This window comes from Myotis yumanensis, unplaced genomic scaffold, assembly GCF_028538775.1.
Source record: "Myotis yumanensis isolate MYYU_CA2020_CCGP unplaced genomic scaffold, mMyoYum1.0.hap1 SCAF_19, whole genome shotgun sequence".
Classification (NCBI taxonomy): domain Eukaryota; kingdom Metazoa; phylum Chordata; class Mammalia; order Chiroptera; family Vespertilionidae; genus Myotis; species Myotis yumanensis.
In genome coordinates, this window is record NW_027223770.1 from 6,419,072 (window position 1) to 6,443,653 (window position 24,582).

General features: G+C 42.6%; 1 protein-coding gene across 1 annotated transcript in view; it reads right to left on the reverse strand.

Annotated features, from left to right (window-relative positions):
- FBXW8 (F-box and WD repeat domain containing 8) overlaps window positions 1–24,582 on the reverse strand; it is a 111,580-nt gene that overhangs the window by 37,501 nt on the left and 49,497 nt on the right. Inside the window, exons 5-6 of the mRNA XM_070399754.1 lie at window positions 24,115–24,275; window positions 1,478–1,674 (exon numbers count right to left, since the gene is read on the reverse strand). Coding sequence (XP_070255855.1) covers window positions 1,478–1,674; window positions 24,115–24,275 — 358 coding nt within the window. The remainder of the gene's footprint in view (window positions 1–1,477; window positions 1,675–24,114; window positions 24,276–24,582) is intronic.

Here is a 24,582-nt window from a genome sequence, read left to right on the forward strand (position 1 = left end):
CCAAAGCCCAGGGCCCATCACAAAGGCTGATGTTCTAGGCTGACATCACAAACACGGGAACGCTGCCACTGCGAATCGGGGAGCCTATCTGGGGAAGACAAAAGGACCCATCGCTCTAGGCCAGGGGTGCCTGCCAGTGACAAGGCAGCCTGTGGCCACCCCGCACGCAGGGTGAGAAATAACACATAAAGTGTTACAGCACCCGCCTCCAGCTTGCTCCCTCTCTCCAGTCTAAAAACCATTTCTTACTTTCCTAAGACTGACATCCTCAGCCCAGCCGTGTAATTTCATCTTCATGTTGGATTTTGGACAGACCAAGATGCTCTGATTGGCAGTGGCTGGGCCACTGCTGGGAGCTGTAAAACTACTTCAAAAAGCATCCAGTCTGTGCCAGGATGCCACTGACTGCCAAGGCAGGATTTACATTTTATAGAGGGACTCACATCTTAAGTAACTGTCTGAGTTCATATCATTGTTGCCATTCTACAGTGTTCTTTAGTCAAAGACCAGATAATAAGCACGATAGTAGTTGTGAAAACAAACAAATACGGTTCTTTCACATTTTTCTAATAAAACCCAAGATGGGAGAACAGCCGCAGGCAGTTTGGGGGAACACTAGACCCGAACTGCCGAGACTGGCTCATTAGAGGGACAAGCAGCTTATGGAGGTGAGGCAGTAACACTCGGCTTTTTAGTTATTCAGTCTAATAAGATTCTCACCAGGAGGAAAGGGAGAGGAAGAGGATTTGTTCCAGGTCAGGCCATCAATTTATTCTTCAATGTTGGCTCTTCTGTTCACTCTCCTACTAGTGCCAAAATCAGGTTTGTTTAAATTAAACCGGAATTCAGCACAGATTTAAACTTCCTTCTACCAGCAAATCACCTGCTACCCTTAGAATGCAGAGGCTCACATACAACTGAAGTCAAAGCAAGCTCCACGTGAAGAACTCTTTACGGCTGGCTCAGCTTCACACACGACGTCCTGGAACATGACACCGACTTCTACCTATTTTCACACAGGAGCTACTTTTACTTCCAGGTGAAAAAAACTTGGGGTGAAGAAAGCTGAGGATGGAACCCTCCTTGCCATAAGGACTGGGATAATGTCACTGAACTCATTTTCACTTCTGTATGAGGCCAGAAGCTGACCTTAGATTCCAAGGGGTGGACGTCCTGTGAAAGCGGACGAGGACCATGGCAATGAGACACTCTAGCCCTGAAGTGAGCTCTGGGTCCGAATCACACTTCCTGGCTGTGAGGCTGGGGCTGGTCCAGTCACTGCTCTAAGTTTCTCTTGGCTTCTTGGTAAACAGGGAAAATGATAGTACCTATTTCGCAAGGCAATGGTGAGACTTATGGATGTGAGGCCCACAGGGAGTCCTGAGTGAGTGGGAGCTTCCCACATCATTACTATTTATTTATATTAGATTCAGAGGTTCTAAGAATGAAAAATAAAATGACCAGACTAAAAGCTCACCAGTTTCTGAACTTCGAATTCTGCAGCTATTTGCCAATATCCTTCCTCATTGGGATGCAACATCACAACATCGAAAGCAGAAGCCGTGGCAACAGTGGCATCGTCCTGGCTGAGGGCTAGTGCCTGTATTCTTGCATCATGCTCAAAGCGGTGAATAGGATACTTTCCAGTCCTTAGATCCCAAATATTAAGAAATCCTATGTAGAAAAAAAAAATGTATGTAGATAGCTACTTCAATGTAATTATAAAATAACAATTGCTTAATGTAAAGAAAATTTAAAAATGAATAAAATATTTGCATCACATATAACAAAGGGCCAATTTCTATCCTATATAATAAAAGGCTAATATGCAATCTGTTCCCTCGGGAGTTCGACCAAGAGTTCGATCGCTCGCTATGATATGCACTGACCACCAGGGGGCGACGTGGAACATGGCGGGCAACCAGCAGCAGCAGCAGTGGGGGTTGTGGGGGGAGCGAGGGAAGGAGAAGGCAGGGAGGCAGGGAACCTGATCAGCCCTGATTATCGGCCAAGCCTAGGGGTCCTACCCGTGCACAAATTTCATGCACCAGGCCACTAGTTATATATAAAGGGCTTCTAAGATTCACTAAGAAAAAAAAGCAACTGAAAAGTGAGTGAAGAACATGAGTATACTGTTCACAGAAAAAGAAACACAACTGACTCAAACATAAAAAAAGTAAAAATTCACTCAATTAAAAAAAGATAAATAAAAACTATAATACCATTTTTGTCAGTCATATTGACAAAGATAAAATATTTCATAAAGTATTTTGTTGTTGAGAATTCAGGGAAATGCGCTCTCAAATTGTTGGTGGGGATGTAAACTAAATCACCCACTTTGAAGGTGATTGGATAATATTTACGAAATTACAAATGTATATAGGCTAGTCACTGTACTGCTTTTAATTATTTCAAAAGATTGCAAGTTTTAAATGTCCATGAATAGAGAGCTCCTTAAATAATGCCACCTCCATACTTTGTAATTTAAATAAAATGACCAGTTAAAAAAGACTGAGTCAGCCTTATATAAGCTATATGAAATGATTAACAAAATATACTGTTAAATGAAAAAAGTAAAGAACAAATAGTAGTATAGTACGTTACACTGTTCTTGTGTCTTAAAAAAATTTACACACACACACACACACAAATGGAATATCCTGGAAGGACACACAAGAAACTATTAACAGTAACTGGCCTCTAAGGAAAGAAACCAGAGGAAAGGAAGAAGAGCAGGAGGGAAGTTTCCTGTTACCTCCTTGTACATACTAAAATGTTTTCCAAAAACTATCTTTACCAAGAAGTTAAATTTTTAAAATATGTTTTCATGAGAGAAACCTAAGAAGAATTAATTGCTGAGTAGTGCTAACATATGGAGTTAACTCATTCTTCTTGTCCACTCATTTGTGCAACAAATAACCACTGAGCACCTGTTCTGGGCCAGACCCTTCTCCAGACGCCAGCAATGCCTGAAAACAGCCATTAAAAGTAGTTTACATCCTTCCTCACCACCTCCTTCTTCTAGACCCCCCTGGCCGTGCACAGTTGTAAAAACCCGAGCTTGACTTTGCTGCACTGGTTAAAAACTGATTTTATAATCCACCCTCTCCCCAGCACCTTGACTGCTGCTACCCAGATGAAGTCCTCTTACACACACTGGCCATGTCTCCACCTTTCTCAAACTGTCTACGGCACTGCTCTTCAAGTGGGCGGGCCCAGGACTATCAGGATCCCCAGGGCTTGTTAGAAAAGCAAATTTTCAACCGGAGTGAAAGCTTGAGTTTGAGAACCAGCGGTCTACAGGAACTTTCAGTCCCCTGCAGGTATATACACTTTTCTGTATTTGCAATGCCGTTGATTCTTTTCTCTCACCAAATCATTTCTTCTTTATGACCCCAAGCTAGTTCTTTTCCCTCAAAGGTTTACCCAAGAAAAGAATTACTTTCTGTAGATGCTGGATAATGGTTTGTTCCAATTCCAACTGATTTTATTTTTTCAAAATTCACAGAAACAATCTGTGGTGATAACACAGTCCGTGGCTATTTCGTTGAGTTCAAATTCAGCTCCACTGCTCGCCAGCTGAAGGCTTTGGGTGAGTTACATAAAGCAGTGAGCCTGTTTCCTCACCTGTAAAACTGAAAATAACCTACTACCCAGGGATGTGGGTAGATTAAAGGAGATAAACCACATAAAATGCCGGAGAAGACCAATCATTTATTTTCATGTATTCTACAGTTCCTGCTGTGTATAAAGCGTTTTAATCTATTAATAACACTGATTTCCTCTACTGCTCATCCATAAATCCAGTCCTATTATCTACAGCTTCCTACTACCTAAAACAGATGTAGCTGCTCATGTTTCTTCTCTTTCTTATCCATCTTCCCATCTTTCTTTTTTCTTGCCTTGTACTTTTGTCTTTAAACAATAAATGACTTGGACTTACAAACTCACTATGAAGTATGCTTCAGCACTAAATAAATATAGTCAGAAGAAAATAATACCTTTGGGTTGCTTTGCCAGACTTTCAAACTGTCAGTAGACTTAAGTAGGTGATTACAAACCAAAGCAGAGCTTTTGAGTTAAATGTTGCTTCATATGTAAAATAGGATGCTCAATATCTGAAGTACAAGAATTACGATAAACTTGGGGGATAAGCAGATCACAAAGGCTCCATAACACATTCCCTGGCAAATATTCTGGTAAATTCTTTCCCTCCTGACTCAGAAGAAACAGACATGCAGCAGAAAACACCAATGGCTCTACACACAAAATAGGAGACAGGCGCATTCCAAGACGCGCCTCTTCCAAATGTTTCCGCGTGGCATTTGTTGGGAGACATCACAATCAGGAGTAGAGAGAAATGAAAGTTGCTACTTGCAAGGAACTTTCAAACGTGCAGACACTGTCATCTACTTTCATCCAGTGCTCACTTTGTCTTGGGAGGAGCATCCATCCTTATCCTCACTTTACAAAAGAGAAGAGACAGAAGCTCCGAGTGGTTAAGCAACTGTCCAAAGCCACTGGGTACACGATGAGGCTGGGCTGGAATTTAGCTAGAAACGTGTAGGATGAGCAGCTGCATTTACAAGTGCATAAAATAACTATGAGATCGATGAGTAACTGACGTCAACTCACCCTGTGTTCTGCCAAGTGTGGAAGTTATTCAACCACAGCTCACTCTAAGCACACATGGAGTTTATCTATAAACACATTTTTCATTATTAATCAAGTATTGGTTTTGTTGGCATCATTTTTCCAACAGAATCGTATGCAATAAAATAGGCTTCCCCACAGGTTGAGTTTCACAGAGCTATCCTAAGAAGGGTCTTTTTGGAAAATACATTCCAGGGCTCCATCCATTTAATCATCTCTGAATGCCTATTGTGCCATCATCTTCGTTATTTTCTCTATTTCAACTGTTAAGTGTAGAACTTGGTCAGATCCTCACTTGTTAATGGTGCCAGTGTCATCTGCACAGTCCTCCAGGACCACTTTATGGTGCATAAAATTTAGGATTGTTATGTCCTCTTGATGAATTGACCCTTTATTATATGAACATCCTCTATCCCTGGTTATACTCTTTGCTCTGAAATCTACTTTGTCTGAACCTGACAGAGCCACTCCAGCATTCTTTGGATTATATTTTTTTGTCTTTTCGCTTTGCCATGTCTTTATATTTAAAGTGAGTTTCTTATAAATGGCATATGGTTGGTCTTGCTATTAACTGGTGTGTTTATTTATCTTTAATGTTATTATTGTTAAAAATAGGCTTAACCTACCATTTTTTAATTTGTCCCATTTGTTCTTTGCACCTTCCCCCACTCTTTTTCTGTTTTAATTCCTTTGTTGACTTATTAGCCAAACCCTTTGCTGTCTTATTTCAGTGGTTGCTTTAGGATTTTAACATACACCTGTAACTTACCGCAGTCTACCTTCATGATATCACACCACCTCTCACATGTAAGAACTTCCCAGCAGCTACTTCCATCTCCTCCCTCCCAGGCTTTGTGCTACTGTTGTTATACTTTTTATTTCTACATGTTATAAACCCCACATACACTGCTGTTATTTTTACATAAACAGACGATTATCTTTTAAAAAGACTTAAGTAAAGGAAAAAAGCCAATTGTTATTTATCAGAGTAATTACCACTTCCAGTGCTCCTGCAATATCACTTTTATTAAATCCTACAGCTTTTGTAAGATTTGCAACTTCACTTTGCAACTATTCTGTTGGATATTTGACCCAAAAACACATGGGCAAGGTGGGCAGGAACAGACACAGCAGCCAACAGGGAGGGATGTTTGAGTGATAGCTAATTTTATAATCAGCTGACTGGTTAGTTGTAGAGTTATGTCATGGCTAGTTTTACAACCTCAAATACTTGGAACAGTAAAAACTTGAATTATAAGACTATTTTATAGCAATGTCGCAGATTATCATTCACGTGAACCAATATGTAGCCAAAAATAAATTAATGCAACAACACATTCAACGAGTACCTGCTGAGCCCTGCTCTGGGCCAGCCACGATCCTAGATACTGGAAAACCACAGTGCACACATCAAAACAAAGCAAAGAAGTCCCTGCCTGCATGCAGCTGACACTCTAGTGCAGCCGTGGGCAAACTACGGCCCGAGGGCCGGATCCGGCCCGGTTGAAATGAATAAAACTAAAAAAAAAAAGACCGTACCCTTTTATGTAATGATATTTACTTTGAATTTGTATTAGTTCACACAAACACTCCATCCATGCTTTTGTTCCGGCCCTCCAGTCCAGTTTAAGAACCCATTGTGGCCCTCGAGTCAAAAAGTTTGCCCACCCCTGCTCTAGTGGCATCCACCCAGCATCTCACATGGGGGGACATAAAAAGGACATGATCCCTATTCTCACAACACAAAACTCACACTGAAGAGAACCCTAAGCATTTTAGTAACTAAAATATAACAGAGACATATACACAAAGTGCAGTATCACAGTATAGAAGCTTAACTTTTTGTCATGTCGCAGAATTGATCCCAAAGAGGAGCAGCTAATTTTCCCAAATATTTCAAGTTGAACCATGTCCACGTCCACTGCCTGCATTAAGGAAGAAGTAGTGAAAGCCTATCAGAAACAGGTGGTGATTCTTAAAAATCGGATGGGAATTCATTTGAAAGGCTAAGCTTTATCATTCTGCAGACACAGAATAACACAGATTTGGCTCCTGATATTGTGTGGTCTTATGAAGTGGCAGGACTGTGTCACTTTTCTGCTACATTCCTGGCTGGGTAGTGAATTCAGAACACTACACATAGCTGAAAGTCAACGAAGGTTTGCTGAGCATTCGTCTTAGGTTTTAGCAAGAGAACATTTGGTTGTAAGAAACAGAAATCCACTGAAATGGCTTAGATACAAAAGAAAACTCACTGGAAAGGAATGGGACTGTCCTGTGGAACCTGAAGGCAGGAAGTAAAGATTTTAAGGGACCAGAGCCAGGAACTAGGAACATTCGGAACAGAGGCAGTTATGTATGTCTCGCCAGGTATCTTAACTCTGCTTCTCTCTGCAACTATCTTGACCTTCTCTGCCTCCACAAACCAGCTTTCCCTTTCCCAGCTCCATGAAGTCATCAGCTCCATGCACACACCTGAGACTGAAAATCTGAGGCCCAACCGGCTCATCCCGTCCATGAAGCAGCTGCTCCCAGGGCCAGGGTTCTCATCCTTGTCCAACCAGCTGAGGCCAAAGGACTCACTCAAGTATTGTGAACATGCTGCCTCTAGGGGGGCTGGGAGGGACCTCAGAGCAAGGAGGCACCCTGAAAGGCGTCTACTACATTTATTCTGCCTGCCAGGCCCAGGTAAAAACGAACAGAAACCTCAGCTAATGCAAAGGGAGGTTCTGTGTAGTTCTTCACTAGCGACTTAAGAGGTAGGTCATTGCTATCATTCCCTGAACCAGGCAGAACCCTAAGAGCTGGGGTTTAGGGCCCCCTCTTGCCCCGCACCGGGAAAACTAAAAGGGGAGTGCGTGTCTCTCTTTCTCCCTGACAAAACCTCAAGAGCTAGACCAGGGGTGGGGAACGTCCAGCCCGTGGGCTGTATAAGGCCTGAAAAATCATTTGGTCTGGCCCTGCCAAGGCATTAGGGGTGAGTTAATTAAATGTCTGACCAACTATAGCAGGCTAATTTTTAAGCTGATAATTTTGTATGGCCCACGAATGATGTTATAAATATCCAAATGGCCCTTGGCAGGAAAAAGGTTCCCTACCTCTGAGCTAGATGAAAGATGCTTCATTCAGAAGCTAGTGTTGGGAATCCCAACACTACTGTTTTATCTACGAAAAGGATGCAGGCAAAAGAAAAAGGGTCTCTCTAAAAAATATGGAAGAACACAATGAGTGAAGGCCATCAGCCCAATCAAGTAGACAGGAGGAGGGCCCGGCAGTCCCACCTGCTCTCTGGGTTCAGGACCCTCCACCTTGACAAGGGGCAGCAGGGCTAAAGGAACTCCTGTTCACCCTAGGCGAGGAACAGTCATTAACAATGACATGAGTAACGATGGCCAGTCTTTTGAGGAGACATAAAGCCTGCTCAGCAGCTGCGGATGGGCACCCATGCCAGTTTGTAGCATGCCCCTCCCACCTCCCAAAGGAGGCCGGCCAGAGTGTGGTAATGAAACTGCACATAGTGGAAATGGGCTCTAAATGAGTTTAAACTGATTTATGCTAGCTTTTGTAAAGATGACTCGATATCAGGAAAGTGCTACCACTGTGAAATAATGTCGACGATCCTTAAGACCTCCGCCTAATGGTACTTGCACAGAATATTTATATTCCTCATCATGGGAACAAGGACCATAATGGATACCATTTTTGTTTTATTAGGGATGCATATTTAAATTAATCTGCTATTTGCCTAAACAATTAGCTGCTTCTGTTTGTGTGCACAAAGCCAAAATTGCAATTAGGCTTCCATCAAAAAGATAAGTCCCAACTAAAACTGTCCCGGTGGAGTCATAAGAGCTCAGGGCAGAACTTTCCAAAATTACTTTTTAGCATAATGGTAATTATGTTAATTGCTTGAAAGGTAAATAACTGCTGAACTGGTTTTGGAAAAAAAACACACACACAATTGGTGTTGCCCCTCCCCTTTAATCTTTTTCATGCACCATAAAATTTAAAACAGGTTACCAGTTTAGAAAGCCAGAGACTGGTCACTTCTTGCACTAGTTTGTCTTAGTGCTTTCCTAATTAGAACTTCTTTTAGCCAGGAGCTCCTACTCTCTCGAGCTTGCGCAATAAATACCTGAGGCTTGGCCTCAGCTTCTTAATACGTAGTTAAGTAGACAGGATCAATTAACTGCAGTTCAGAGACACTGAATGAAGCTGACTATTTATAAAGACAGCTGGCAACCTCAATTTCCACCATGTACATAAACACTTGCCTATCAGAAATTAAGCAGGAGTCAAAAGAAATCCTGCAACAAGAGGAAAGGCATTTTAACAAAAATGTTAAATATACCCATAGCGCTCACTAAACGTGCACCTCTTCATTAAACTCATACAACATCACTATGAAGTGAACACTAGGGATGTAAAGGTGGCATAAAGTCTGAGAGGACAAAAACACTTGGTTGTATGGAAGAGGTGGCCTGGGGGCAATTAATATCAGTGCAAACAAGGGTCATGATGCTGCATCCACCGTGCATGTCATACTGCACATTCCAGCTACACAAGCTCTAAAGCTGAACTCTATTACTTACAAAAACAACAACACCAAACAAGCAAAAACACCAATAAGTAATGAAGCACTGTGGAAGCTGCATTTTAGATTGACAAGAAATCTGGGGGAGTCAGGGGCTAAGTGGGTTGGAGGAGAAAGAACACTTACTTTTACTCTATATATTTTGGTACTATTTGTTTTTCTACATGTAATACTATAACAAACAATTTCTTATTACCTGTATACACATCCTTATAAATAGTGGTATTAGAATGGGATATTTTGATTATTTACTAATTCCAATCTTGATCTGCATAATTTTATAATATTTAACTCTGATGTACACAATTAAATTAAAATCTCAAATTCTACTTCTGACCCATCAATGGGTTAAGGTGAAATGAATTCCAGAACATTCCACAACACCACCACCACTTCCCCGGATCAGACCAGGGCACGACAGCCCAGCACAGGGCCTAAGCCAGGCTGGCATTGAGGCTTAGACTCCTTATTCATTCATTCATTCATTCTCATTCTCTCTCTCTCTCTCTCTCTCTCTCTCAACTACCTACTGGTATAAAGAAAGTACACCTATCTTCAAAATTAGTTTTGTTCATATGTTGACTGACATAACTATAATATTTAGAAACATAATTTAAGATCGATGCTGGTAACTATTGAAGCTGAGTGATGGGTACATGAGGGTTCGTCATGTTATTCTGTACTATAATAAAAGGATTTTTAAAAACAACAAATTGAAAGACTATCAGTGACAAAAGTAAAAACTATCATCTTGTAAAAGTAAAAAATATCATTTGTTTTTTACTCATGTTTTCAGTAGCTACACTACAAAGTGACTTCTCAGACCAAATGGACTGACAATGCAAATTCCAGTGATGACATTTTGCAGCTTTTAGAAACCCCATTCCAAATCCTCAAAAGACCCTGAAACCATACTATAAATTTCCTTTCAATAAAATTATTAAATGGCTCTAAGACAAAAAAGAAAAGAATCTAGATGCAAAGATTTAGATTTCAGCAAAATGGCAGTCAGTTTTGAGTTACCTGGTATCAAGTGAGAATAAAAAAATGAAAACCACAGATATTATAACCTCTTACTTAGGCATTCAGATCCCAATGCCAATCTTCCCAGTGTAGGTGGGTTTTGTCAGGAGGATCCTACACGTTGGGCCAGTAGTAAGGCAAGTAAAATCTATAATAATAAAAGCGTAATATGCTAATTAGACCTAGACGGGACAGCTGAATGACCTTCCGGACATCATTCCGGACGACCTTCCAGACAAAGCCACAGCGCAGGGGCCGAGGCAGAGGTGGTTAGGGGCGATCAGGCAGGCAGGTGAGTGGTTAGGGGCAATCAGGCAGGTGAGCGGTTAGGAGCCAGTGGTCCTGGATTGCGAGAGGGATGTCCGACTGCCGGTTCACATTGGGATCGGGCCTAAACTGGCAGTCGTGCGGGATCGGGCCCAAACTGGCAGTTGGACATCCCCTGATTACGAGAGGGTGCAAACCAGGCTGAGGGACTCCCCCCCATGCACGAATTTCATGCACCAGGCCTCTAGTGTTAAGTAATAGTAGTGAAAGTGAACATCATTGCTTTCTTTCCAATCTTAAGGTGACAGTATTGTCTTTTACTATCTATATCTATAAAAGGCTAATATGCTAAGTGTCCGACCTATCACTATGACGCGCACTGACCACCAGGGGGCAGATGCTCAACGCAGGAGCTGTCATGCTATAGTGACTTGGCAGCAGCGGTTCTTGGGTGATGCACCCTGAAACCAGAGAGGAGGGAGCCTGATTCCTCACTGGACTGTGTGATTCCACCTTCAGCTGTTGATTATGTTGTTGCTGGGGCACTGTCGGCCCCGAATCTGGCTTACTGCACACTTAGGTTTGTGTTCCACCCTGTACAACAGCAACTTTGCAGAGTGCCCTCTCGCACTCCAGGACCCCTCGGAGGATGTTGGAGAGCCGGTTTTGGCCCAATCCCCACGGGCCAGGCCGAGGTCACTCACTCCACAGACGCAGGGGAGGGACTGCAGGAGGTTGGCTCCAGGATGTGTCTGGTCCATCACACCCAGTCCCGCCCCACTGGCCACCTTCTAATTAATTTCCTTTCAATATGCACAAACCCATGCACCAGGTCATTAGTTAAATATAAAATTAGCTGTAGGTTTTTCATAGATGCTCTCAAGCAGATGTAGAAAATTCCCTTCTTGGTCAATGAACTAAGAGTTTTTATCATGAGTACAAATTGGCTTTCATAAAATATTGTTTCATTGAGATGATCAGATGGTTTTTCTTTATAGTCTATTAACATAATGAGTTATATTGACTGATTTTCAAATTTTAAACTAACCTTGAATTCCTGGGATAAATGCTAACTGGTTATGATGTATTACACTTTCAATGTATTGCAGGATTCAATTTTAAAATATTCCATTCAGGATTTTTACGTCTATATTCATGAGATATATCAATCTGTAGCTTACTTATTTTCATGTATCAGTTATACTTTTTTTCTTTATCTGATTTTAGCCTCAAGGCAATGGTAGAATTCACCAGTAAAGTCACAGAGTTTGCAGCTTTCTTTGTATAAAATTTCTAAATTAGAAATTCAATTTAATGAAAATGAATCTATTTCATTTTTCTAGTTCTTTTTAAGTGAATTTTAGTAGTTTGTGTCTTTCAAAATATCAATTTATCCATTTCATCTAACTGGTTGAATTTAATGGCATAAAGTTGTCTAAATATTTCATTATAGTCCTTTTACCATTTGTAGTCTCTGTAATGATGTCCCCGTCTCTTACATTCCTGATGTTGGCAATTAATTTCTTTTCTCTTTTTTTCCTGATCACTCTGGCTAGTATTTATTAATTTGATCTTTTTAAAGGAACCAGTTTTCTGTTGCAATTATTTTTCTGTATTGTTTTTCTCTCTCTTCTATTTCATTGATTTCTGCTCTTAACATTATTACTTTATTCTTTACACTGATTTTTTCTTTTTCTAGTTTCTCAAGGTTAAAAATTATAATGTTGATTTGAGACTTTCTCTTTTCTAATAGAAGCACCTAATGCTATAAATTTCTATCTAAGCACTGCTTTAGCTACATCCCATACATTCATCCAGTTCAAAATACTTGCTACTTTCTTTTGTTATTTAGAAGGAGTATATTGTTTAATTTTCAAATATTTGGAGACTATCCCTGCCCCAGCCCTGGAGTCAGTCATTTCTGCAAGTAGTCCTGGCTCCTTTTAGTGGAGAGTGATATTTTCATGATCTCTAAGCACTAGGTGAGCTCATTCCTACTAGGCTGTTGCTCCTTTTATACCTTCTCAGCAAACAAAGCTAGGACATACATGAACATATATGCTCTCACACACACACACACACACACACACACTTCTATTTACTTCTCTGTTTACATTGAAAATCATGAATTTTATAGACACTTCCTATTCCTATCCAGCCCCACAGGGTTCATTCTGACTACCCCCTTTCCATATCTGTACCTCCCTTCTCCAATAAGAAGAAAACTGGCTCCCATCATCCTCAATATACGTACCTGCCCAATCTCCCTGTATGCTGCCAACCTCCGGAACCCGCCGGGCCACTGCCCCACTCAGACTCCCTGCTGTACCTGTCCCTGGCCTCACTGGGCTGCCTTCCTACTCCATGTGCCTGTGTAATGGTGTTCTGACTAAAAAGGCAGGCACATTTTTCTTTTAAAACAAGAATATATTCCACAAATATATGAATTCCTGCTTTAAAAGAGCTGTAGGGTTTTGGATGGAATAAATGCTACAATCAAAATGGTAAGTATTGAAAAGGAAATTCTCTGACTTAAAATTTTATTATTTTCTTCCAAAAAACTAATTCATGCTTGGTTTTCATTAGGTAAATTTAAGAACTTGGACAATTTATTTCTCGAGTTTCAGCTATCTCCTCAAAGCCTCTCTCTACTATTTACTGTTCCTTTTGGTTTTTAAGCTTAACTGTAGTAAGACAGAACAGCTACTTTGAATTTATGCATCAGACTGTCTTTTTTTAAAAAAATATATTTTATTGATTTTTTACAGAGAGGAAGGGAGAGAGATAGAAAGTCAGAAACATCAATGAGAGAGAAACATCGATCAGCCACCTCCTGCACATCTCCTACTGGGGATGTGCCCGCAACCCAGGCACATGCCCTTGACCGGAATCGAACCTGGGACCTTTCAGTCCGCAGGCCGACGCTCTATCCACTGAGCCAAACCGGTTTCAGCAACGCATCAGACTGTCTTATTAAAAATCACCGTTCAGCCGAAACTGGTTTGGCTCAGTGGATAGAGCGTCGGCCTGCGGACTGAAAGGTCCCGGGTTCGATTCCGGTCAAGGGCATGTGCCTGGGTTGCGGGCACATCCCCAGTAGGAGATGTGCAGGAGGCGGCTGGTCGATGTTTCTCTCTCATCGATGTTTCTAACTCTCTATCTCTCTCTCCCTTCCTCTCTGTAAAAAATTAATAAAATATATTTAAAAAAAAAAAAAAAAATCACCGTTCAGGCCGAAACCAGTTTGGCTCAGTGAACAGAGCGTCGGCCTGCGGACTGAAAGGTCCCAGGTTCGATTCCGGTCAAGGGCATGTGCCTTGGTTGCGGGCACATCCCCAGTAGGAGATGTGCAGGAGGCGGCTGATCGATGTTTCTCTCTCATCGATGTTTCTAGCTCTCTATCCCTCTCCCTTCCTCTGTAAAAAATCAATAAAATATATTTTTTTTAAAAATCACTGTTCAGTAAAACCATCCAATAAGCCAAAGGATTAACACCAAATCTTATAACATAAATTCAATGTATCATTTTTTTTTCTGCATGAGAAAATTATTTCATATTATTTTCACTAGTAACTTCAAAACTTCATAGTGATACTAAAATTGATCACCTGCTAGTCTGTGCCTACAGCATGAGAACTCCCCTCTCCAGTGTTTCTTAAATTTGAGAGCTCTAGACCTCTAAGATTCATCGGTGTACTCTCAGTGTGAAAAACAAAGCATTAGAAGGCATGTAGGTGATCACTTGGTGCCAACAGCCTGTGACTACAAAATGCAAATTCAAATACTGAAACCCCACAGCATGGTTCAGCTACAAAGTCAAAAGATCCAGATTCTTTTTACTATTTTTAGATTACCATAAAAGATACCCAGATTTTAAAAATGTTCCTAAAGATCTCACAACTCCCACCCATGATTGTATCTGTGGACACCTGTTTGAGGAATACTGCCCTATTAGTTACAAAGCATTCATAAGCAAGCGTAAAACAAATAGAATTTCAAATTCCTCTCACTGAAAATAGAAAAACCTTTAAAAGGCATTTTTATTCAGTAATTCCCTCCATCACAGAAACAATCTCTATGGCTTGCCTTTGAAATCAAATACCCTAGACCACACTAGTTAGTCAACGTTAGAGTTCAATGCCTTAAGAAATACTTCAACACAGAAATAACCACCTCAGTTCAGAACTCTGCATTTCCTTTTTTAACTCCAATTTGAACAGCTTTGAAATGTGAGCATTCCTATTGTTAAGAAATTGTTTAAATTTATTAATGTATCCTATCTTTGAAAAGGAATATATCAGGTATTTTTTTTGTTTTGTTTTGTCAGAAAGTTGTTCCATTTTGTTTTGTTCACTGAGAGTCTGACTAAGACTCCTAAGTCTAAGCACAGTAGGCAAAGGTTTCAGGCAAGAACTGATTACTGAAACTTCTAAAAGAAAAATGACCAGAAAAGAAAGGCCTTGAAAAAAATCCCCACAAAATTCTCCCCATCCACAGCCAACTGTCTCAGCCATCTCCAAGCAATGCTTCAGTAAATTCATAATCCACTTCTCAAACTTCCATTTTGACCAAGGCAGGGGAGGAGACTGAATATTGCACTCAAAGGTTAGGGCATTACATTCAAATGTCATCATCCACAAACAAATAAGAAACATAAGCAAAATGATCAAGAACTGATCTTTTACTCAACAAAATCAGTCTCCACAGCCGCCTAACTAAAACACAGTCCTACTGCTCACTGCTGAAAAGAAGCTTGGAGAGACCCACTTCCATCCATTGTTAATATGTCAGTAAATGAGAAATCAGAGCCACTTCAGCCCAGGGCAGCACAGTCCGGGACAATGGAGCATGTGTGTGTCAGACAATGACGCTGGGAGTGCTGCAGAAGTGGATAAGCCACTTTGCCTTGCTTGATGGCACCAAAGAAAGACGACTGTTGGCTGTCCCATCTAGGTTTCCACATGCTAAACTGCACTGGGTCTTGTCCCTCTTCTCCCCATTTAGGGGGAACAAGTAAGACCTTCTTTGCACCTAAGAAGAGTGTAACCTCATTTCTCTGCAAAGAGTGAGTTTTCAAGACAAACTCTGTGAACAGGGAGTGGGTTTCCAGTACACTGCCGTTCCCTAATGCTGTGGCTCAAGGCCAAAGGCAGGCAAGCATGGAGCAGATGGAGTCCTGGCAAGGTCTCCCACTGTCCCTGCATTAGCAGCATCTGCTCATTACTCAGAACCTTCGCCTGCTTTATCTAATGCTCCAGGAAAAGCATTTTGATTTGATTCATTTTGGTACGGTAACGTGCAACACAATTAGTGGTAAAATCAACTGGAGGATGGCCAGTGCTGACAATCGGAAACAAGGCAGAAGAAATATGAGGCCAGTGGGTTGGAATTCAAAAAATCACAACTGTGGATCACCTTGCCAAAGCCCAATACCCCAGGTGGGTGTAGTGTTCCTGCGCGCAAGGAGGCTGAAAAGGATGAAGGGATGATTCACTTTCTCCCAAAGCTGTTTCCATCTCTCCTCTGGATCTGACTCTTTCTATGTGTGGATCACCATCGGGTTTCAACGGCTACAGAGCTTCCCTTTGGCACAACCAGGGAGCTGAAGTTCATTAACTCATTTTATTATCCAATTCTCCTTTTCTGTGGGGCATAGTTACAAATTTTATACAGCAGACCCCACAAGGTAAGTTTCCTTTCTGCCCTGTTGTGCCTAAGAAGAGCCTGTTCTCTGCTCCTGAAAAGGAGGAATATAAAAATGCACGTTTGATTATTTCAATCTGTCTTTACCCAGAAGTAGCTACTCATGAATATATTGGTATAAATACCACCATGACAATCTGTTAAACTGAAGTGAAACCAAAGGCAATGCCACCTGAGGTCTGGGGAGAAAGTGAGAAGTTGTTGTTTACCTCAGAAATAGTAACAACCCCAATCAGACTGGTAAACAAGCTCAGAGTAACAGAGAGGCAAGAAAACACAAGAGCTCTTATCAAAGAAACAATCCTAATAGCAAAAGGAATTTGAGACAAGTCACAGATTTCGGGGTGAATGATGAAGGCATGGAAGTACTGCAGACTTTACCTCGAACAGGAATAGCCCCCAGAACAGGACACAACTGATAAATAGGATAATGTGAATGTAAACAACTGGACAGACCACTGTCCAGAAACAAACAAATACTAAAAGAATTCATACCTAAAAACTTGTAAAGGCACCACCTCCAACCAGTGAGGCAGACAGAGATAGACTTTCTAAAAACAGATGCTAGAAAAAGGATATACTTGAATTCATCTCTCATACTATTCCAGGATGCACTCTATATTGATCGAAACTTAAATATGAAAAACTAGCCCGGCCAGTGTGGCTCAGTGATTGAGCATCAACCTATGAACCAGGTCATGGTTCAATTCCTAGTCAGAGTACACGGCTGGGTTGCAGACTTGATCCCCAGTGTGGGGCATGCAAAAGGCAGCCGATCAATAACTCTCTCATCATTGATATTTCCTTCTCTCTCTCCCTCCCCCTTCCCCTCTAAAATCAATCAAAACATATTTAAATACATACACACACAGACACACACACACACACACACACACACACACACACACACACATATATATCATCCTATATAATAAAAGGGTAATATGCAAATTGACCCTAACAGCAGAACGACTGGGAATGACTGGTCACTATGACACACACTGACCACCAGGGGGGCAGACGCTCAATGAAGGAGCTGCCCCCTGGTGGTCAGTGCGCGCCCACAGGGGGAGCTTTGCTCAGCCACAAGCCAGGCTGACGGCTGCCAGCACAGTGGTGGTGGCGGGAGCCTCTCCTGCCTCCTCAGCAGCGCTAAGGCTGTCCGACTGCAGCTTAGGCCTGCTCCCCGCTGGCAAGTGGACATCCCCTGAAGGCTCCTGGGCTGCCAGAGGAATGTCTGACTGCCAGCTTAGGTCTGATCCCCCGGGGAGTGGGCCTAAGCCAACAGGTGGACATCCCCCGGGGGGTCTCAGACTTCGAGAGGGCACAGGCCGGGCTGAGGGACCCCCCCCCACTGCACAAATTTTTGTGCACTGAGCCTCTAGTATATAATAAAAGAGTAATATGCAAATTGATCCTAACAGCAGAACGACGAGGGACAACCGGTCGCTATGAAGCACACTGACCACCTGGGGGCAGACGCTCAACACGGGAGCTGCCCCCTGGAGGTCAGTGCGCTCCCACAGGGGGAGTTACGCTCAGCCACAAGCCAGGCTGATGGCTGCGAGCGCAGTGGTGGTGGCAGTAGCGGGAACCTCTTCCGCTTCTGCGGCAGCACTAAGGATGTCCGACTGACGGCTTAGGCCCGATCCCCTGGGGAGCAGGCCTAAGCTGGCAGATGAACATCCCCTGAGGACTCCCGGGCTGCCAGAGGAATGTCTGACTGCCAGTTTAGGCCTGATCCCCCATGAAGCGGGCCTAAGCCGGAGGTGGCCATCCCCCGAGGGGTCCCGGACTGCAAGAGGGTGCAGGCTGGGTTGAGGGGACCCCCCCCCCCCCCGCCAGTGCATGAATTTTCGTGCACTGGGCCTCTAGTGTGTGTGTGTGTGTGTGTGTGTGTATATATATACACACACACACATATCTACACTAATAAAAGAGAAACATGGTAATTAGCGTACGACCGCTACCCTTCCCATTGGCTAATCAGCATATCCTTATGCAAATTAACTGTCAGCCAAGATGGCGGCTGGCAGCCAGGCAGCTGGAAGCGAACATGAGGCTTGCTTGCTCCAGTGACTGCAGACTCCAACGTTCCCCGCCTGACTTGCCGGCCTCTGAGCTGCAACTCTAAGAAACATTGTAACAAATATAGAAGCTAAACAAAACCCCAGAAACCAGCTTTCAGCCAGCCAGGATCTCAGAGCTGGAGTTATACATTGTTTCGATTATAGAACGCAAACAAACCAGATACCTGCTTTCAGCAGTGGAAGCCTCAGAGCTAGAGCCAGAGCTAAAGCTGGCCCAGAATAAAAAAAATAAAAAAGAAAAAAAGGAGCGGTTGGAAGCTTCAGTCAACTGCCAACCTGAAAGCAGCCCTCAGCTCCTCACCCAGACTGGCCAGGCACCCCAGTGGGAACCCCCACCCTGAAGGGTGTGTGACCAGCTGCAAACAGCCATCATCCCCTCATCCAGGCTGGCCAGGCACCCCAGTGGGGACCCCCACCCTGATCCAGGACACCCTTCAGGGCAAACCAGCCGGCCCCCAGGCCTCTATCCTATATAGTAAAAGGGTAATATGCCTCCCAGCACCGGGATGGGCGGAGCCTTGAGGCCTCCTGGCACCGGATCAGCATGACAGGGGGCAGCTGATCGCCCTGTGGCTCTGTGTGTGACAGGGGGCGGGGCCACAACCTCCCTATCCGCCCTGCTCTGTTGGTGACAGGGGAAGGCGCCCAAACCCCCTGATCGGCCCTGCTCTGTGGGTGATAGAGGGTGGCACCCCAACCCCCTGATTGGCCCTGCTGTGTGTGTGACAGGGGGCGGTGCCCTAACTCCCCTATTGGCCCTACTCTGTGAGTGACAGGGGGGAGCTCCTCAACCCCCCGATCGGCCCTGCTCTGTACGTCACAGGGAGTGGCGCCGCAACCTCCCCATCGACCCTGCCTTGAGTGTGATAGGGGATGGTGCCCCAACCCCCCAATCAGCCTTACCCTGAGTGTGACTGAAGGTGGCATCGCAACCTCCCAATCCGCCCTGCTCTGTGCATGACAGGAGGCGGCGCCCCAACTCCGCAATCAGCCCTGCTCTGAGCCCGACCAGGGGCTGCACCTAGGGATTAGGCGTGCCCTCTGCCACCTGGGAGCAGGTCTAAGCCAGCAGGTCATTATCTCCTGAGGGGTCCCAGACTGTGAGAGGGCACAGGCCGAGCTGAGGGACCACCCCCCCGCCTCCAGTGCACAAATTTTTGTGCACCGGGCCTCTAGTAAAAAAAGATATATATACACACACACACTTAGAAGGAAAAGAAAAAACTATTAGTAGGTACAGATGTGAAAAACTCAACTTCTCCCACACTAATAGAAATGTCAATTGGAATTACAGTTGGATACCATTTCTTTTCTATCAAAGTGACAAATACCTAAAAGTTCGAAATATACTTTGCTCATAAAACTGTAAGGAAACGAGAACGCCTTCATACCTTGCTGGTAAGAGTGCAAAATAATATAACCCCATTTGCATTTTATTTTTTGTTAAGGGGCCGGGAAGGGGGTTGGGGGGCCGGGAACGGGAGGGGGTGGGGCAGAGGGCGTGAAGGGTTCCTCCCCATTTGCATTTTTATAGGAAACTATAAAATGTCATTTATACAAGGTTTTCCACTACAATATTGTAATAGCAATAGATCAAAAACAATACAGTTCCCCAACAATGGAATAGTATGCAGGTATGGAGAACAAGTGTATTTTGTATAAACTAGCATGCACAATCTTTCTAGATACGCATGTTGCCCTGGCTAGTGTGGCTCTGTTAGTAGAAGGGTCATCCCATACACACTGCAAGGTTGCAAGTTTGATCCTGGCCCGGGTGCGTGCAGGAGGCAACCAATCGATGTTTCTCACATCGATATTTTTCTCTCTCTGTCCTCCCATTCCCTTCCCCTCTCTCTAAAAACTAATGACAATGTCCTTGGGTGAGGATTTTTAAAAGAAGATATGTATGTGTATCAGAGCATTATTCACAATAGCCAAGGTGTGGCAACAACCCAAATGCCCACCAACAGATGAATGGATAAAAAATATGTGGTATGTACACACAACAGAATATTATTCAGCCATGAGAAAGGACAATCTCTTGCCATTTGGGACAATATAGATCAGTGGTTCTCAACCTTCCTAATGCCGCGACCCTTTAATACAGTTCCTCATGTTGTGGTGACCCCCAACCATAAAATTATTTTCGTTGCTACTTCATAACTGTAATTTTGCTACTGTTATGAATCATAATGTAAATATTCTGATATGCAGGATGTATTCTCATTGTTACAAATTGAACATAATTAAAGCATAGTGATTAATCACAAAAACAGTATGTAATTATATATGTGTTTTCCGATGGTCTTAGGCGACCCCTGTGAAAGGGTTGTTTGACCCCCAAAGGGGTCGCGCCACACAGGTTGAGAACCACTGATATAGATGAATCTTGAGCGTATTATGCTACATGAGATGGTCAGAAAGAGAAAGACAAATACTGTTTAATCACTTATATGTGGAATCTAAAGAAGTCAAAACTGTAAAAAACAGTAAAATGGTGGTTACCAGAGGAAATGATTGACGATGTCTAAAGGTATAAACCGGTAACAAGTAGTAAATGAGCCATAAAGGTTCTAATGCACAGTATAATGAATTTAGACAATAATACTGTACCTGGCAATCATACTACACTATATAAATATATGAAGTAATACACTATACACCTTAAACTATACAATGTTACATATCAAATTTATGCAATAAAAAAAGATATGTTATTAAGTGAAAAAAGCCAAGTTATGAATTACTATAAGGTGGTATATCATCCTTTATTTTAAAAAGGGGGCATAAGAATTGATATTCAGCCAGAACCGGTTTGGCTCAGTGGATAGAGCGTCGGCCTGCGGACTGAAAGGTCCCAGGTTCGATTCCGGTCAAGGGCATGTACCTGGGTTGCGGGCACATCCCCAGTGGGAGATGTGCAGGAGGCAGCTGATTGATGTTTCTCTCTCATCGATGTTTCTAACTCTCTATCTCTCTCCCTTCCTTTCTGTAAAAAATCAATAAAATATTTTAAAAAAAAGAATTGATATTCATATTTGCAATGCAAAAATATGCAAGGATTGACAACAAACTAAAAAATATGGCTGCTTTACAATGGAGTTGACAAAAATGAATAGAAGCAAGACTTCCCAATATATGTTCATTGTGTTATTAGTTGTTTGTATTGGTTTGATTTTGTCCCCAAAAATATATGCTTAGTCAAAAATATTAAGCTATAAAATAAAACCCACTCCTTTATGAATTAAAAATTAAAATCTCACACACAATTACCATCTAGAAAAATAACCCACAAACACAGTTCACTAAAGAGTAAATGACAAATTAATAAGATATTTGAAATAGTCCTTAGTCTTTTCTTTTCAACCAGAAAAGATAACAACACAGCCCTAGCCAGTTTGGCTCAGTGGATAGAGCATAGGCCTGCAGACCAAAGGGTCCCAGGTTTGATTCCAGTCAAAGGCACACACTGTACCTTGGTTGCAGGCTCCTTCCGGTCTGGGCCCTGGTCAGGGCTCGAGCAGGAGGCAACCAATCGATGTGTTTCTCTCACATCAATATTCTGTCTTTCCCTGTTTGTTCCACTCTCCCTAAAAATCAATGGAAAAATATCCTCAGGTGAGGATTTAAAAAAAAAAAAAAGATAACACAAAGAGAAAAGGGGAAGAATGCGAAATTTGCAGAGAAAGAAATATAAACAACTAATAACACAACGAAAAGGTGTTCATATAAACATCAGTGAGATGCCATTTCCACCTCTGCGACAGGCACGAGGAAACGGTCACTCTCATACCCTTTCGGAGGGTAAGCTGGCAATCTTTATAAAAATGTAAAAGCATCTACAGCCTCCACCTCGGTAATTACTAGTCATTGACCTCTCTCTGCTCACTACTTGTGGAACTACGTGCACAAGTCCATCCATCACAATATCTGTTCAAGGATATTGCTTGCAGCACTGTTTTTAGTGACAAAAACAAACCATCCATGTGTGCATCACTGAGGGCCCTAAGAAATAAGTTAGAGCACAGTCACATGATGCGATACTGCACAGGCTGGAAGGAACGAGGGCCACCTGAAGTGGTAACACAGAAAGATACCAAGGGGTGTTGTCTGGAGACGAAAGCAATGGTGCAGAAAAACACCGAGAGTAGCGTCTAAGCGTGAAATGTGAGGGGGCCTTAAAGGTAGAGGAACAGGGAGAAACACTGCAACTTCTTTCTGGATACATTTTGTTTACATTTCATACTTTTTTGCTCTGTTTGATTTTTAAGTATGAAATTTCATTAAAAACCAAGTTATTTAATATATATTTTGGCAATTACGTGCCAAGTACATGCAGACAAAAGTAGTTTCTCTATCATATCTACATCGTCTCCCAGTGTTGGTGACAAAGACAATTCTAACCAACAATATAAACCTGCACATCACCTCAAACTCTGTTTTCAAGCTCACACGATATGAGACGTGGGAGTACAAGAGCCGGGTGCCTGTCTCTGTGTCTGTGTTCATTGTTACCTGACCAGCACCACAACCAGCACTAGGGCCCCGGGGACACAGCACAGTTCAGGATTCACCACTGATTAACGACTCATCCACAAGCAAATCACTTAGCTGGTGGCTCTGGGCCTCAGTTTCCCCTTCAGAAGAAAAATGAGTATGTGTGCACACGTGTGTGTGGCAGAGGAGGCTACTGGATACTTCTAAATCTGTATGATTCTAACTGAAAAGTACTACAACAATTCACTGATAATTTGGAAAGTAGCAAACACACTCAAGCTGTGCATATGTTATCTATCCAGGATCTCAATAAACAGACAAAAAAATATTACATACCAAAAGAAACCCAGCTTAGCTGAATATCTGGAGGCTGAAAAAAAGACCATCAATGGGTCCCCTGATGTCAAGCCAAAAGAACAGCATTCATGCTGTTAAAATAATAAAATGAAAATACTTTCAAGATGTCAGCCCTAATTTTTATTTATTTTTTCAATGGCATATGGATATGAAATTCCCCATCATTTACTTTACCATAGTGGTTGCCCTCTGAGCCAACCGCTAACACTGACTCTAAAGATCTGCAATGGGGCCATGACATGAACATGAATATTCTCAACTATCTGTGGTGCAGCTTTCAGGCAAATAGGAAAACATAGTTTCCGGAAATTCAAACTTTACACAATAGTGGAAGTCAGGAGCATGAGGTAGGAGTATAAGATTTCCACGGCCATTGCAACTATTATTCTATTAGCTATAAACTGTCAAGTGTTCCTGTATTAGACTATTCTCACCTACTTCTGAAATCCACAGTTGCTCATGTGCAAAAATCAGTCCCAGTGAGACAACATATTACCATAAATCATGTAAGTGCCAGGAAAGGTAGGCACTGACTTTTATTTTTCTATTTCCATATTTGTCAATAGATGATCTATGTCTACCCTTTTCACTGTTCCCTCTGAACTAGGCAGAGACTAAAGGAAAAGTAGGCCAAGTATATTTAATATTTTACACCAAGTTCTTTGTTAAGATGGCTTGGCCAGCCCCGCGCCTGACTCTCACACCAGCCGACAGCTCCAGTAGGAATGAAGCACCAGTATAATGGGTGCTGTGCTCCAATGCCTACTAATGCACTGAGGGTTATTGGCCAACTTCTTCACATAAAGGCAAGTGTGAGTGTATGTGTGTGAACATGTGTGTGTGCCCACGACATGGGGGAGCCAGCCACAGCTGCTTAATTTCTGTAAAGCTTTTTTTTCCTTAATAGGGAGGTGGGTTGTGGTTACTTACCATCCTCATAAGCCGCTACCGCCAGCGAGCTGTTTATCCTCACAAAGGAGACATATGGCTGCATTCCAGGCTCGTCCTCCTCCTCATACTCGGAGTCCAGGAAGGGGGCTACGTAGTCCCAGGTGCGGGTGTCCCACACCCTCACGTCCCCTGATGTGTATCTGGAAAAGAAGGACCTCGTTGGTTCCAAGTGGAGAGAGAGAGCAGGGCCATAGTGAGAAAATGGGGAGAGCCTAAAACAACAGAGGAGGAAGATTTGGTTGGAGTGGAACCACCCCTGCAACACTGTTCAGATGAGTGACTCCAACAGGAGAAACTGTCACCTGGGTAACAGAAAGGCTGTGAACACCTTTCACATTCTCAGAGCACCATGCTGACAACTTCAAGAGAACCCTAGACCATAAAAAAAGTGGGTATCGAGATCTTTTTTTTCCTTTTACACTATTATAACCTTAAGTTCTTCCAGTA